Source organism: Phytophthora cinnamomi (assembly GCF_018691715.1).
Source record: "Phytophthora cinnamomi strain GKB4 chromosome Unknown Contig38, whole genome shotgun sequence".
Taxonomy (NCBI): domain Eukaryota; phylum Oomycota; class Peronosporomycetes; order Peronosporales; family Peronosporaceae; genus Phytophthora; species Phytophthora cinnamomi.
In genome coordinates this window covers 1,279,828-1,296,049 of record NW_027150971.1, presented here as the reverse complement: position 1 = coordinate 1,296,049, position 16,222 = coordinate 1,279,828, and the positions used below count along the sequence as shown (strand labels likewise).

At 56.3% G+C, this 16,222-nt stretch overlaps 2 protein-coding genes across 2 annotated transcripts; both read right to left on the bottom strand.

Annotated features, from left to right (window-relative positions):
* Positions 1 to 260: 260 nt before the first annotated feature.
* IUM83_03386 (WD repeat-containing protein 91) lies at positions 261 to 701 on the bottom strand (the record flags this gene model as incomplete). Its single annotated transcript, XM_067927385.1, has 1 exon — positions 261 to 701. One exon carries the CDS (start codon positions 699 to 701, stop codon positions 261 to 263), a length of 441 nt encoding a protein of 146 aa, XP_067791731.1.
* Positions 702 to 911: 210 nt separating this feature from the next.
* IUM83_03385 (RWD domain-containing protein 3) lies at positions 912 to 1,665 on the bottom strand (the record flags this gene model as incomplete). Its single annotated transcript, XM_067927384.1, has 2 exons — positions 912 to 1,094; positions 1,309 to 1,665. The coding sequence occupies 2 exons, from the start codon at positions 1,663 to 1,665 to the stop codon at positions 912 to 914; spliced, it is 540 nt and encodes a 179-aa protein (XP_067791730.1).
* Positions 1,666 to 16,222: the final 14,557 nt, after the last annotated feature.

The following is a 16,222-nucleotide window of genomic DNA, read 5'->3' as shown; positions in this document are numbered from 1 at the left end:
CAATTAACTCGCCTTGCTCATGTCCATTTACAAAAACATGCGCAAATGGTGACGGTGGCGGTAATCCCGTAAATAATTCCAAGGAGGACTTGTACGCTAGTGAGGGTACAGGTGTGTGGTTCAAGCTAGACTGAATTACTGAGACCAGCGACACTCAGTCGCGATAATCTAGTTTATACTCCAAAATCATAGCTCGAAAAACTTGTAAAACTTCTCGGTTTATCCGTTCAATTGACAAAAGCGAGCATCTCAAAGTTCTCTTAAGTCATTATCAACTTGCGCGTGGGGAACAGCCGCTCGACCGTGCTCGAGGTCGGCGGCATCAGCTTCGCCAGCGCCATGTAACGGACGCTGGTGCGTGCTGACACACGATGCTTCTTGCCGTCGCGCAAGATTGCGACCCCGCAGTCGCAGCGCGGCTTCTTCTTGTTCTTCTTGCCGCCGGCGCAACCTTCTCCTTCGTCCTCGCTGTCGCTGGTCGCCTCGAAGCACTTGGCCGCGCGTGTATCGGTGGCCGTCAGGGTGTTGCCGTTGCCGACCTTGACCAAAGCTGACTCAAAGAGAGGAGAGTGGACGACCTTGGCGGAGGCGCGAACATGCTCGGCCATGACCGGGTAGCCGGCCACGACGCTGTCGAAAGGAAGACGCACATCAGTGACCGTGATGCGCTCGTGCTGCAGTGCCGGGCGCACCGTGTCCAGTTTTCGAGCTCGTCAAGTAGCGCAACCATTTTTGTGGGACACACCACTTGGGTCATACTCGTCCACCGCCTCGACCTGCCGAATAGCATCACGAATGCGAACGTAGCGTGCACCAATAGCATAGGTTGACGACCAGCGGGTAGCATTCCGTTTGATAGGTTGGCTATCCGTGAACTTAGCAAGGGTGGCAGCGTTGTTGCAGTGACGCAACTAGATCATGAGGCTGTTGAGAACGGCAAGGTCAGGCTCATAGTCGGTGACGAAGCGGTTGCCTGCCAGGTTAAACCTGTGGTTGGTGCATCCAACCAGAGGGACGCTGAGGAGCGTGGCGATCTTCTGGTTGGTGCTGCAGTTGTCGCCCACGATGAACGCCACCATGGCGGTCGTCTTGTTCTAGAGGTCGAGCACCGGCCGGATCATCCCGACGTGCGTTTCGGAGGTCTGTCTGCCTTCCTCGAGAAGAGACATCGAGAGCAGGCGCTCGCGCCGAGCCCCCGCCACCTCGTAGGCGTTGTAGAGCCCAACGTAATGCATAGAGACGCGGGACCAGCCGTCAAACATCAGTCCAAACAGGACACCCGACGGCTGCTCCCACGTTCTTCGCCACCGTCTGCATGCACTGCTTCAAGGACTTGGACGAGATGGGCGGCCACTTACTCATCGAGCGCGTGGTCGCGTCGTCGACCTCGGTGATCGGCAGGTTGCGCTCGACGACCCACCGCAACCACTGGAAGCGGTGGTTCGTCTCCTGTGACACAAAGCCGAAGTTCTGGAGCTTGCCGCCCCTAGTCGCCGCCGCGTATGTCTCCTCGTACTGAGGGTGCTTGGTGGTAATATGCGACATCAAGTTTGAGTAGCCGCTGCCGATCTGCTGCTTCCTCGCGGTGCCGCATTCCTTGCACGCGTAGCTGCCCGAGCCAAGATCGTCGTAGAAGAACGCGCATATTTCCTTGCTGTCAACCATCTTGGGAATTCAAAAGTGTATAAGACCGAGAACATTGCGCAGCAGAAGCTCAGTGAAATGGATAGTCGCAAGCAGTGCAAGCTCACCACCAGTGAAGTGGACTATTAAGATATTATATTACCTACTATTGGAACAATGCTATATTACACTGGTTTAAACGATTGATCGTAATAAATAATTGATTTGTGGCAATGAAATGATTGCTGCGAGAATATTATTTTCCTAGGCCTGCTTCAGAAACTGGAACCCCGCCAATTTACGAGATTCCACATATCGCGTATAATCGCCGATTCTACAGCAATCAGAACAATGAACGAGAAGGTTTATTTTTCACTGGATCAGAATGCCACTTCTGGTGTAGGTTTTTCACATAGCTTATATGTTCTTATTAATACATATAAACTATTCTTCTCCATCAGCGCAACGCACTACTTTCCGAGAAATGCAGCAAGTCAATCTCAACGACAAGAAATGGCGTTCTCTTTGATCGAAATATTATCTCGATGACGTGCCCATCCCCATGGGGATGAATAAAGTGAGGGGTTTGAAGAATTCATCACCATGGTTATGACTCAAGATCGACCATGTCATGGCAATATGCATTAATGTCAGCAGCTGCACTTCACAACACAGGTGTTCCCAGCCAAATTGCAGACGACCTAGTTATATATCTATCGCCGACTCAAAAATGGCTGATAAAAGTACATCCGTTTGACTCGCGAATGAGCACCAACGATGATGACGCGCTCAACGACAACAATATACGCACGCGTATCCGTTTCTCACTCTTCCTTGCATCCTATATTATCGTGTAAGCACAGCTTTGGTTGCCTGGGGCTTCGATCTGGGGGCCGTAGCGCTCTTGCATAATATACATTTCACCCAATTCTAGTAGCAACCATCGGATTCATTGCTCAAAAGAACAACCCATACCATTGCACGGCGTTATTCACAAAACCAACACTCAAATTCAAAATGTGCGCGCTCGAATTCAAATGACCTTTCCTAAGTAATATCGGATGAGTTATGCACTATAGTAGGATTACTTTGGTTCGCCGCAGAGGCACTTAGAAAGGAGGGAAGCTTGGCGCGAACGCTGCGCTCGTACCTTCTTCGAGCCCACTTCTTGTTTGGCGCCATGCCCCCCACAAGATACAAGCGGTATCCGCAACAAGTGCGAGCGTGCGTCCTGCGCGCAGCAGAGAAGAGCTAGGGCTGAACAACAGTGGCGGATGTCCCCGATGTCCCCGAGCGGACCGCCTGGAGCTGGATCACGACAGCGATGGACACCGTGACTGAAGCGGCTCCAGAAGCGGTGCGGCGGCTCCGAGAAGAAGCTTGTGTCGCGTAGGAACACGCGCTAATTTATATATTGGCACACTTTCCCCACCAACAACAACCACCAAGTCACCGAAGACTCAATGGGCTTGTTAGGGTTAGAACCTGAAGGGCCAGGAACTTTCCCTTGCACCGGGTTGGTGTTTCCTCTGTGCACCGAGCTTCCGCTAGTCGACCGACGGAAGACTCAGCGTCACTAGCCACGAGCAAAGGCTAGCACGCTCTCACACACAAAATATACCTCGCAGGCCCTCAGAAGGAAGGGTCCCGGCCTTTTACGGCGTGATACGAGGGTGCCGGAGCTATACTCCGGCGGGAAGAAATAAATGGAGTGCGCTCTCGCTCCTCCAGTTCCTAGCGACGACTCGTCGCTACCAATACACCGGCCACTACTTTCTTGGCCCTGCCAGGGATGAACACACGCTACACTAGTAGATGTGCCCACCGACAGTCATAATCCTACCTACCAGGTTTACCTTGAGCTGCAGGTCGTTCACTGCAGGCACCGGTGTCGCCCTTGCGTGGTTGGGAGGAAAAGCTGTTCTGTTATTGTTGCCCGAAGGCTTATCTGGTCTTCTCTTAAGTTTCCTATCGATCAATACAAATATCAAGTATAAACGCGTCCGTTTTTGGACCGCCAGTTGTAACTCACGACTCTTCGGCGCTTTCTCTGCGACGTGGCGGCGTTACCGACGACTCAAACGGCCGCTGAAACGCCACCGACGACTCGAGACAGGCGCCGACGACTCATAGGTTCGGATCTTGCCAGTAGGTTCGCACCGTACTTAGCGAGCTGCAACCGCCCGCGCTTGACTTGGGACCGTCGACGAGTCATCGTCACCGGCTTATTTAGGCCAATCAGCGATCAGGGAGTTTAGTCCAATGACTGGCGATGGGTTGTAACTTGCCAGTTAACGCCGGCGCCTCGAGTCTTCTTCGTCCCTCGTCCCGCCTTTGGGTTTTGGCTTCGGCTTCATTTCCCGATACCACAACTGCCCCCACCGCGACTCGAGCCGCGTGCTGGTGAGCGTCGGGGTGCTCCTGTGCCATGGTGGGTTCTTCGCGCGCTGCCCAGTCCGCCGTGAACTCGGCCCTCAAGGCTCTCGGTGTATCTCGGTCTTCGCTCCGGGTAAGCCGTCTTCTTCTTGTTCTCTTGCCGTCTTCACTCCTAACCCGGATCTTGGTATCTTGGTCAGTCTTCGCCAGGTCGCGGAAGCTCGCTTGGTGCTGGTAGTTCGCCTGCTGCTCCTGCTCCCTCGTAGTCGGCGGTGTCTGAGGATGAGAGCGCTGCTGAGTCGACGGCCAGTTCGGCCACGGTGAGTTTCCTGCCGTCTTCTCGCTTTCTGTTAGCTTCACGTGAGATGCTGATGCTTGGCGGCTTTGTGCGTCTGCTTCCCAGGTTGTCATGTCATCTCCGGGGTTGAGTTCACTCGCTGGCGGCGATACGCCGAGCCAAGCTTCGCTGGACGCTTCCGCTGAGTCGTCCGCGTCTCTGGCCACCTCTCCGGCTGTTCCTTCGGTACGTCTCGTTGACTGGCACCTTGATCTTGAGCTGCTCTCGCTTACCTTCACGGTTATTGCCTTCGTTTCTTGTCATTCAGGATACTTCCCTGGTTGATGTGCCTGTTGGTAGTGCTGCCGGCGACTCAGTTTCGATCCAGTCGTCGGAGCTAGCTGCTCTGTACTCTACTTCGAGCGCTGAGGCCAGTCGTTCCACCACCGACGACTCGCTGATCACGGTGTCGCGTGAGGCCCTTGAGCAAATCGTCATGGAAGCCAGTGCTGAGGCGTCGGAGCGCGTGATCGCGGTGTTGGGTCCTCGGTTGGATCTCATCGGTCGTCTCAATGTCACTCTGCACCAGGGTCCCAATATTCGTGGGGACCGCCACGTGGGCTCTCGCTTGGCCGCTGCTCGCTCGCTGGAAGACGTGGTGGCGGCGGCTCAGCCCAACATGTGGGTCCACGATGACGTCAATCTGGATTTGGCCGTGATGCGAGGTCAGTTGCACTCCGCTGAAGCTGCGCGTGCTGCCGCCGAAAACTCGGCGATGAAGGAGTCGTTCAAGCACGAGAACACCATGGTGTTCCTCAAGCAAGCGCGCGCGGAACTCGAGCACTCCAAGAAAGAGGTCAAGCGTCTGCGGGTCCTGGAGGCTCACTACCTCCAGGAGATGGAGGGTCTTCGTGGAGCCGTGGATGCGCACACCGAGACGGCCGCCCGCTTGGAGAACCGCGTTAGAGTTGCTGACGACGAGTGCAAGCGTATGGCTCTCCAGCTCACTCGCGAGCAGACGGTGTTCAAGGCTGCTGTGGCGTCGTCGACTGCACAGAGCAAGCGTCTTCACGATCTTCTGGCTCGCTTGGATGCCGGCGATGACTCGTCGTCGACTCGCCTCCAGCGCCGAAATGAAGACCTTCAAGAGCAGGTGAAGCGGCTCACGCGCGCCAACAGGACTCTTCGGGCGCATGTCAAGTTTGAAGACATGGATCCAGACGTCCTCGTGCTGATCTCTGAAGGTTCGTACTGGTCGTTGTGTTGCTGGATGTGCTGGCTTGTGTTCTGATTCTGCCGATGACTCATGCTTTACAGGTTTGTCGACTGGCGAGTTGAACTGGGACCTGCTGGACATTAGCCACGAGACTCGGCGGGTCCTCAAGGACATGCTGGCCAATGCGGATCCGTCTCGAACCGAGGATGCCATTGCCGTTGACTTGGCCCGTGCTGCTTTCCTGGAATCGGACTCTCATGTTGAGTTGTCGTCGGAGGAGCGGTCGGCTGAGGCGAACAAGACGACGCCGGGAACTCGTGATGCCGATATCGAAGCGGACCGGGCTGTACGCGCTGCGCAGATTGGTTGCTCACGCAAGCGTTCCTCGCAAAGGGAAGCCGGTTCTCATCATGTTCGTCGTCGGTCAAGCTCTGTTTCTCGTCCGGCGTCGCAAAAGCGGGTTCGTTCCTCGTCACTCCGTCGCAGTCCGTCCGCCAGTCGCCCGGGCAAGAGACCTCGCCGCCCCGCCGAAGACTCAGCTTCCGCTGTCCGTGGCTCTCGTACGTCTTCTTCCCGTCGAGGTGGCAGCCGTGAGTCTTCGGTGACAGCTCCTGGTGGTTTTCGGGCTCCTTCTCAAGATGGTGAGCGCTTGGAATTGGAGGTGGAGGTTGTCAAGTCTTCCGGAAGTGTTCCTGCGGCCGCAGCGTCTCCGCCCGCGTTGGCAGTGCAAGCCCCGAGTGCTTCCATGGCTTCGTCGTCCAAGGGCAAGTCGAGGCGGAAACCCAAGGGGCGATGGGCTCGTTCTCAGCGATCTACTGGTCCGCCCGCTCGTGCCGCCTTCTCCGGGGCCGCTGCCAAGTCTTCGTCGGACAGCTCACCCGTTGTTCCTTCCCGCAAGCCGTCTCGTGTGGTGGAGTCATCGGATGAAGATGCTGTTTCGTCGAGCACTATTTCTCCTCCTTCCGAGCAAGTTCACGTTGATTCTGGCGCTTCTCTCGAGTGGTTTCCGGACACTGGTTCGGAGGCGGAGAATTTGGTCGTTGGACCAGTGATTGAGTTATCGGTGGGCGTCCCTCAATCCTCTTCTCTCTTGGAGCTCCCAGGTTCCGAGTCGTCGGGAGCTATCTCAGGTGCTGGTGTGGAGCCTAAGAAAACACCTCCTGTCCCACCGAAGACTCACACGAGTCACCGTCGACAACCCCGTCGTTCTTCCGTTCTACGCCAGTCTGCGTCTTCCGGAAGCAGCCGAGTCGTCGCCACTTCGTCGTCCACCTCTGGGTCAGATTCCAGCCCCCGGCGTCATCCGATGGTACCGTCGCCGGCGCGGGGTCAGTTACCCCTCGTCCGATTTTCCAAGCAAGTGGCTAAGTGGGCTGTGCCGTACATCGAGCCGCCTTTTACGCGTCCTGGGGCTCTCAAGTGCTGGACCCAGATGCTAAATGCTCGGTTGCCTGCACCGGTGCCCCGGGATCTCCGAATTATTTCCAGTCCTGAAGGCATCGCGGCATTCGCGGACTACAAAAACCCTGATCATCCGTGGCAGAAGCTTCGCCGGCGACTCCCGTCTCAAGCGTGTCTTTTTGACACTTCAGAGTTTGATCCCGACTCCAAGGTATCCCAGCGGGCTTCGCCGATGACTCGAGTGATGGGGTACTGGAGCAATTTTCGTGGGAGCGGCGACTCGGACAACGTCGACCTTGGCTTCTCGCTTTGGGAACGTGATCACTGGATCCTTCCGAAGGCAGTGGAGACTATGTTCTCCGCAGTTGCCGCTGACTTGGACATGATGGACTGGACTGCCGCGCGGAAGACTCGGACGAGGAAGGACTTGGATACTTTGAAAGCCGCCTGGTCGAGGTACGTGGTCGAGCGCAACACGCGCCAAGGTGGTCCCGTACATCTGGAAGTGGGGCAGCAGCCAGGATCCTGGTTTCTCGGAGGTGAAGCCCGAGTTCATGCTTGAGCCGACCATGCCTGGGTATTCTCTGGAGTACTTGCCTTGGGAACCCAAGACCGCCGACTGGTTGAGCGAGGTCGCTGCCCTGGATGCTGCGGAGCCTTGGCGGAACGGCTGGATCGATGTGCCGGAGCAGCACCCCTACAACACCACGTTCGTCCCATGCAACCCGTCGGCTCCGCTCTTTGTCCCGGCTGGTTCTTCGCGCGTCGATGTTGGTCGTCGAGTTGTTCCAAGTTCGTCGCTGCAGCCGGGTGAATTGAGCTCAGAATGGGTGGCCGAGTTTGGTGGTGCTCGCGTTCCTGCTGCGTCTGAGTCTTCGCCGACAGCAGCGTCTGTTCCGGGAGGACCAGTTCTGGATGCTGCTGGTGGTTCCGATGACTCGAGCTTGCTTGGTGTCTTGGCTCGGGCAGCCGTTGCCTCCGATCCTGATTGAGTTGAAGTCGGGTTCAAGCGAGTCGTCGGCAGCGTCTTCTATCCATTTGGTTTTCGTTTCCAATTCCGCTTCTGAGTTGCCGTTGAGTTTGGCTGTCCGTCTTGGTAGCTTTTAATTTTCAAATGCAAAAAGGTAGTACTGCAGTAGCTGTTTTCGTCTGTGGTCTTGGGCTGCGTTGCCCCAAGTACAGGTCGTCATGGCGGTGACTCATAGCCACCTAGTCTTCGTCGGCGACTTGAACCATCTGCAGGCGCTGTTCACTTCGTTTTCGCCGCAGGTAATCATAGAGGAGCCCTCCACAAGAAAGGTTAGCGGCTGGCTCCCATGTTGGCTCATCGTAGCCGACCCATTTGACTCTAAACTCGCGCACTGCTCTTTCAGTTCCCGTGGACAACGGCACACGGTCGTCGAGGATGGCTTCAACTTCATACTCTCCTGCCACGTGATCTGGCTCCCAACTATCTTCAGGGAGCAGTTCTTCGTCAAAGTCTAGTCGCGTGTCGTCGACGAGTCCGGGCGCGAGGCGAGTCTTCGGTCGATCTCCAAACTCATCAACCAGCTTTAGTCGGGATATATGGACGACTGGTGATTTGGGACGGGGGTGTCTTGTCCCGTAGACGGTTGGTCTTGTGCCGCCGCCGACGACTCGTGATCCCGAGTCTTCGCCAGTATTGTCTTCTCTTTCCGGCTGAGTTTGGCGTTGTGTTCCCGGGCTCTGCGAGTCTTCTCGGTGGCTTGGTATTCCTTGGCCATTTCCATAGCAATCTGCTGTTGTCTGTTGACTTCGCGGCGCCACGCCAGTGCGTCTGACTGCTTTGGCGTGCCGTGTCGGAGCGAGGATGACATGGCTTTCAGCGTGGACAGGGCATCCCACCCGTGCACCAAGTAGAATGGTGTTTCCTTCCGAGTCGTGTCTTGTGAGTTGTTGATGGCGAAGACTAAGCGCTACACGATCTCGTCCCAGTCTTGTTGGAGCGGGTCTTCGGCGTATACCTTGACGGATTGCATTACAGTCTTGACTGACCGTTCTTGCTGTCCGTTGGCTTGCGGCCGGTAACTCAGCGTTGCTCGGGACCTTGACTGCATCATTTCTGCAAACGCTTGGAACACTTCGCTCATGAATCGTGGGTCGCGGTCATGACGGATAAGTGATGGCGCACCGAATCGTCGGTATATGCATTCTTCGAATGCTTGTGCCACCTTGAGTGCGCTCGTATCCGCCATGGCTTTCGCAATGATGAAACCCGTAAAGGAACATTGGAAGAGTAGCAGGGCTGTGTTGCCCCTCCGAGTCTTCGGCAGTGGTATCACAAAATCCATAGACACTAACTGGAAAGGTCGTTCCGCCAGCACGTTGCCAGGAGAGTATCCCTTCAGTTGGGGGCGGCTCTTGCTGGTGCTGCAATCGGGGCACGATCTCACGTGCTTCTCCACGTCGGTGTAGAGTCCCAACCAGTAGTAATCTCGCTTGACTCGCTGGTAGGTTCTCACCACACCCTGATGGCCGCCTTCCAGCGAGTCATGGCAATTCTGGAGCACTTCTTGAATCATCGTGGTGGGTACCACCAGACGCAACGAGATCTCCTCTTGCGACTCAGCTTCACGCCGACGACTCGTTCCCATGTAGTGTAGCAAATTGTCTTCCGACAATACGAACTTATCTGCGATTTTCCATGCATCTCTGGCGGCTCGGTATCCAAGTTTCTCCACATCTCCGCGTAACAGGGTCTTCAGGTTAGTCCATCGCAATTCTTCGTCCTGAGCGGCAGCTATTCGTCGTCGTCTTTCTTCTTGGACTTCCACAGGATCAATGTCTTGTGCGTTAGGAGCTGCTGGTGGAGCTTGGGTCGTTTCCGGGGGTTGAATTTCAGGAGGTTTCCGGTTAGGTCGAGTCTTCGGCGGTGACTTCGGCTTATCGTGTGTGAATCGGACATGTTTTTTCTTGCTCTTGGTCTGCGCCCGAGTCATCGCCAGTAGCATTCCAGGTTCTGGACGTACGAAGTCAGCAAATGTCTTGCGTTTCACGGTCGAGACGCCGCTCAGAGTTTGAATAGAGCCTCCTGGAACCAGGTTTTGTGCTTCTGATCCTTGCGGCGGCGACTCGTAGATCACTTCTTGTATCCGATTGAGTCCGGCCAACTCTGCTTTCCGGGTTTCACTCAGAATGACCTTGGAAACTTTTGACTCCAAGGCTTCTGTTGCCAACGAGTCCGCGGCAGCATTGTATTCGCGTACCACGTGCAGGTATTTGACTGACCGCAACCGTGCTGTGATCTCCTTGTGATGATTCAGCTGTGCCATCAGTGATTCCTTCCGGCAAGCTATCACCCCTAGGGATTGCTGGATCGTGAGACTCGAGTCTCTCACGACCACTAAGTCTTCGGCGCCGCGTTCGATCGCGGCGAGAACGCCGTTGTTCATGCTGGTGTACTCGGCGATGTTGACCGGGGTTTTCTCGAGATAAGCGCTCGCTGCAATAACTACTTTCCACTCCGGAAGGCTCCACACGATCCATGAACAACTGCCGTAACCACCGTACTTCTCAGTCTTCGCTGACCCATCGAAAGAGACCACGAAGCCTGTATGAGTCGTCGGTAGGCGTGCATAGAGCAAGTTTGGGTCCATGCGAGTCGTCGGTGACCCTTTAGTCGGTGGGGCAACCAGTTCCAGTGAGTCATCGAGATCCACGAAGTTGGTCACCGTCGACTGGAGCAACTGGGTGAAGGCACAGTCCTTCTCCTTGACTCGTTGGACGATCAGGTGCCACGGGGAGAGCAATACCGCGAATTGTACAGCTCTCCCAAAGAGTGACTTCGACTTGGTAATCCACTCCAATGTGGAGAAGCGAGTGTAGACTCGTATTGTCCGTTCCGCCAACTGGGTGTAGCAAATCTTCAGTAGTAGCAACAGCGCTAGCACCTCTTTTTCCGCCGCATGGTAGTTCATTTCTGCGTCCTTCAAAACACGTCCGCAGAAGCGAACAGGGTGCAACTTGTCATCATGCAACTGTAGCAGCGTGGAGCTCAATGCCCACTCATTTGCGAACAGCATGACGTGCACTTCCTTGGTGCGGTCGAAGAGGCGGAGTATCGGCGCTGCCGTAACCTTGTCTTGGAGAGCTTGGAAACTCCGGTGGGCAACTGTGAGGTCACCCTCCGGCGCGAAATCGTCTTCCTTCAGCTGGTACAGCGCCGCGCCGTAGACCGCGAAGTCTTGGATGAAGCGGCTGCAATAATTTAGCGCACCTAGGAAAGACTGCATTCCCTTCTTCGTTCGTGGGAAAGACAGCTTAGTGATCGCGTCCAGCTTCTTCGGATCGGGCCGAATGCCGTCTTTTGACACTTCATGGGACAGGAAGTCGACGCGTCCTTGCACGAAAATACTCTTGGTAAAGCTGACGCTGAACCGGCACTCTTCAAAACGACTGAGGAGCCGATCCAGCGTCGCCAAACAACTGTCGAAGTCTTCGCCACCGAAACAGATATCGTCCACGAAGGATCGCCGGTCGAACACAGGTACCAGCGACGACTCGTCGGCTTCGTTGGTCGTAAACATATCGGCTTCGGGGCTGTTAATGAGTCGAGTAATGGGTTCAGCTGTCTTCGAGTCATCGCGGGCAGCTGCAAACTTGGTTCGAGTCGTCGCTGTGTGCCTGGTAGGCGAGGCGACGACTCGAGTCGCCGGCAGTGTTCTGCCGAGTCTTCGGCGGCCTTCATTTTTGCTGCAAAGGCGTTCCAGCCGCCCTTCGGTTGCACAAATCCCCACAACGCGTTGTCTATCATCCGTTGGTAGATCATCGGCGCGTTCTTGAGGCCGAAAGGCATTCGTAGCCACTCGAAGTGCCCCAGAGGACACACAAATGCCGAAATCTTGCGCGCACGTAGAGTCATCAGGATGACCCAGAATCCGCTGGCCGCGTCGAGCGAGCAGAACCAAAGATAAGTCTCCAAGTCTGTGAGCAAGTCGTCGACGAGCGGCATGGCGTACTCCAGGATTGCCGTTACCGCGTTGACCATCTTGTAGTCGATGCAGAGGCGGATGTCTTGGCCATTCTTCTTGAGGACAATGACGATTGGCGAGGCCCACGGGCTGTCCGAGAACGCGATGAGCCCTGCCTTGAGCAGTCCTTTGAGGAGTTCGTACAATTTCTTAAGATGCTTGAATGGGATCCGTCGGGCCCGCTGGTTGATCGGCGCATGCCCCTGCACATCTATGTCGCAGACAACGCCATATGCCGGCGGTGGGAGTGCATTCCCGCTTGCAATCATGATTCTTTCATGGCGTCGGAGTACTTCGATCAGGCTCCCTTGTTGGTCTGCCGACAACTCGGGATTCTTGACGTTCGCCGCCGAGTAGTCGAGTGTAGTCGGTTCCGGCTCCGATAAATCGGGGAGGAACGCTAATTCATGCGCGTAGTCCTCCAGTTCGATGTCCGCTGCCGGGTGTTCCGCCGTCTCGTCGCTACTGTCGACGGTACCTTCCGTGGCCAGTACACGCATTACTGCTATGAACGTCTGGTCGAGTGTCGTTGAGATGTCTCCGGCTTCTCGGCTGGGTGCAGTCTGAGTCATCGGTGGATGCCTCTTCGGACTGCACTCTAGTCCTTGGTCTTCGTCGCGGCGCACCGTCGACTCAGCAGTCTCCAGTCCTGATCCAACTGCTTCTGGAGTCATGGCTTCATCGTCAGTCGTCGTCACCCCCGTCGAGTCGCCGGCAGTAGCGTCGAGTCGTCGGTGATGTTCTTCCGCTATCCATTCTGAGTCATCCGTCACCGGCGAGTCGTCGGCACTATCACGTTCACTGTTGACGGGTGGTTTCTCGGCCGAGTCTTCGTCAGGTCGCTGCAAGATACCTTTGGGTGTCGGGTAACGCACTTGTTCCACCGCTGGAGGCTGCTTGGCCAACCATTGTTGGTAGAGTTCAGCTTCCCACTTGAGTAGCGTCTTGTCTCGTGCGGCAGCGTATGCGAGTACCTGCCACTCCTTGTACTTTGCGGAATCTAGCCGCACGTAGCCTTCAGTCTTCGGCAGCGACCCAATCGGAACCCAGACTATCACCGGGAAGTGTACCGGACAACTCGCCGGCCTATCCGTGGCGTTGGTAAGTCGAATCCTGACCGGACGTCCCTTGTAGAACCTGGTGACAGTCGGGATGAACGTCTCAGTTCGGCGGATCCACGGCACGTGAGTCGTCGGCTCGGGCTGTCGCCGCTGTAGTTTGAACTCGTCCCATTCATGGCCCGGTATTTGCATTGGTTTCGTCGGACCGTACGCGACGTGGCTTCCTTCGGCCTCGTCCATCATGTTTTGTGTCTTGATCAGCGGGATCATTACCTCGTCGGGGAGCTTGGCCGTTGCGTTTAGGAGGTCCAGTCGGATACCGGCCGGGATCATAAAATCGGTGCCAAGCACCACTTCTACCCCGGCGCAGTGATCCATTATCCAGACTTCAAAAACATAAACGCGTTCCCATCCAAGGGTGACTTTCACCTTCGCTCGGCGAGTCGTCATCATATTGCCCTTGGTGATCCCTTGTACATCCATGCAACGTCCATGCCCCACTACTTCGCGGAGTTTCAGTCGCTTGGCAAGTTTCTCCGAGATGACACTGACGTTTGCCCCGGTGTCCAGCAATATCCTCGTGCGCGAGTCGTTCACGGCTCCGTTCACCAGTGTCCGCATCCTTACACGCTTGTCAAATTTCTGCGCCGACCACCATCCCATCCGTTCTCCAGCTAAGAGTCGCACTTCTGGAACGAGTCGTCGGCGCGAGTCTTCTTGTATTGCGCTTGTCAGCCAGTCTTCGGCGGTATCTCCCACCTCTTCGTTATCGTCTTCTTCACACCATACACCTCCACCGAGGCAATCGCCTCTCTCCTTTTCCAATTCCGTCGTTTTCATGTCGTTGTTTTGCTCAGTCTTCGTCCATTCGCACTCGCCCACAAATGCAAAGATGCACTCGGCTTCAATTGCGGGCTCGGCTAACTGTGGCAGCCCGATTGGGACCAACCCAGTCGTAGTTGGCGGGCTGCCTAGTTTAAATGGTCCGAAAACAGGAGTTCTTGGAGCTCGGGTGTGAGGTCTTTCTTGTCCACCTTGGACTTGATGATCTTGGTGATTTCTTGGAACACTTCACATTTTCCAGAGTCGTGTACTTGTTTGCACAGCTTGCACCGACGTCGGCAGTAGTGCGCCGAGTGATACAGACCCCCGCAGGCCGCGCACGGTCCATACTGGCGAGGTCTCTCGTCGCGGTGACCGCGGTTCTGGAGCCGATTGCCCCGACCTTGGCTGCGCCCCGCTGAGTCACCCCAGGGTTGTCGGTTGGCGGACCGGGCGTACGTGCCTTCGGCGGCGACTCGTCGTTCGTTGTCATTGGCTGCCGCAAGGTAGTGGTCGCTTTCGTCTGACGAATAGCTATCACCCCAGTCTTCGTCGAAACGTTGTGAGTCGTCGCTGCCGTGTTCACTTCCATCTTCGCTGTTGCTGTCGCCATCATATCTGTGGCGTTGTTGCTGCAGCTCGCTCCGCGTGTCTCGCGTGTCCCGTCCATGAAGTTCGGCGACGATATCGGCGACAGATGCTTCAGCTAGGCTCACGCGAGGCATATTGCGTGAGTCGCCGCGACGACGCTCATAATCTCGTTCGCGTCGGTCGCGACGGTTGTAAGCATCCCGCGAGTCGTCGGGGCGGCGGTCATCACGTCGGCGAGCGTCCTCCAAGCGCTCGTGGCGGCGCGAGTCATCGCGACGTCTGTCATCACGTCGTCGGGAGGCATCCCGAGCTCGAGAGTGAGGCAGCGACGACTCGCGGGACGAACTACGTTCGTCAATCTTCAGTATATCTTGGATCATCTCTTCCAACTCATGTATGTCTGAGATGCGCAGGTGGCACAGGCGCCGTTCGAGTCCTCGGTCGCCGCAAGTCTCGAGGAACCGCTTGACGTGGTCGCGTGCCTTGCGGCCGTTGCTCTCAAACCGAATTCCGGCGTTCCTGGCATAGCCATTGAGCCGGTTTAGGTAGTCGCAAACATGTTCCTTGTCTTCGCGCTTGGCTGAGTAGTAGCGAGTCTCCGCTGACTGGCTGAACTGGGAGCAATAGTACTTGATGAAAGCTTCGCTTAAGAGGCTCCACGTTCGCTTGGTCTTCTTGGGCAGTTGTCGGTACCAATGTAGAGCGCCGTCCCGAAGACTCAGCTCGAAAGGCATGCACCAATCGTTGGGCGATGCTCGTGTTCCTTTCATCTCGTAGACAAAGGCACGAAGCCATTGCATCGAGTTCTCGCTCCTGTTTCTGGTGCCCGAAAACGCCTTGATCTGCCCCAGTGGGCGATGCGTTGCCACCTCGATCCTCGGGGTCGCGTTAAGCAACTCGGATTCGGTCACCTCACGGATTTGGCGCAGGTACTCGCCCATCTGCGCTCCTCCATCGCCGGTAAAGTCCGCTTCTTCGTCCGACGAGTCGTCGGTGGGCCCGCTGCGGCGGATCGTGCTCCGTCTTGAGTTGCTTTTCGTGCCCCTGGCTGATTTTGAGTCATCGGTGGTGCGTCCAGCGCGGTCTGAGTAGCCCGTAGTTGGTGGAGTCACCATGTGGGAGTCTTGAAAGTACGGGGATCGCTCTCCTGACGCGCTAAACACCCCTCCGGTGGGTTTCGGCTGGGGTTTTCGCGGATTGTCCTCTTCGGAGTCGTCGGCAGCGGTACGCTAGCCGGGTCGACCACTTCGCGAGTCGCACGAGTCTTCCGCGAGTCGTCCAGAGTGAACGAGTTCACGCCGAAGGCTGTGCGGAGTCGCTTCTTCCATTTCCAGAGCTCCGCGCCTGCTTCGGCCGGCACCCAGCACTCCAGAGTCGACGGCGAAGGGTACTCCAGAGGCCGAAGACCCAATGCTTTCAGAAATCGTTCGGTTTCCTTCACCACTTGTTCGATTGTTACCGAACTCACTGGGCGAGCCAACTCGTGACACAAATCGGCCCAAACCGCCTGGCGAGTCATCGTTGGCTCGAATAGCTCACCCCAGTCGCTCTTCTTGATCTCCTCGTATAGTCGACCGAGAACCTTGTTGGCCGCCGGCGTGTCACCGTTGAGTGGCGGCCGGTTACCGGAGGTTTGTTCGGTCACTTGAGTCGTCAGGACCGGTGACCTCGAGTCGTCGGCGGCGTCTTCAAAGTCTTCTAAGTCGTCATATGCAGGCCCTGGGCCATCCACATCATCCAGTTCATCCGCGAGGTTGCGCGTCACGGAGCGCGTGTCATCGTCAAGCTCAACCGCGAGGTTTCGTGACAACGAACGCGTGCCCGCGCTGCGTCCCGCAGACAGCACTGCATCTTTCGGAGTCTC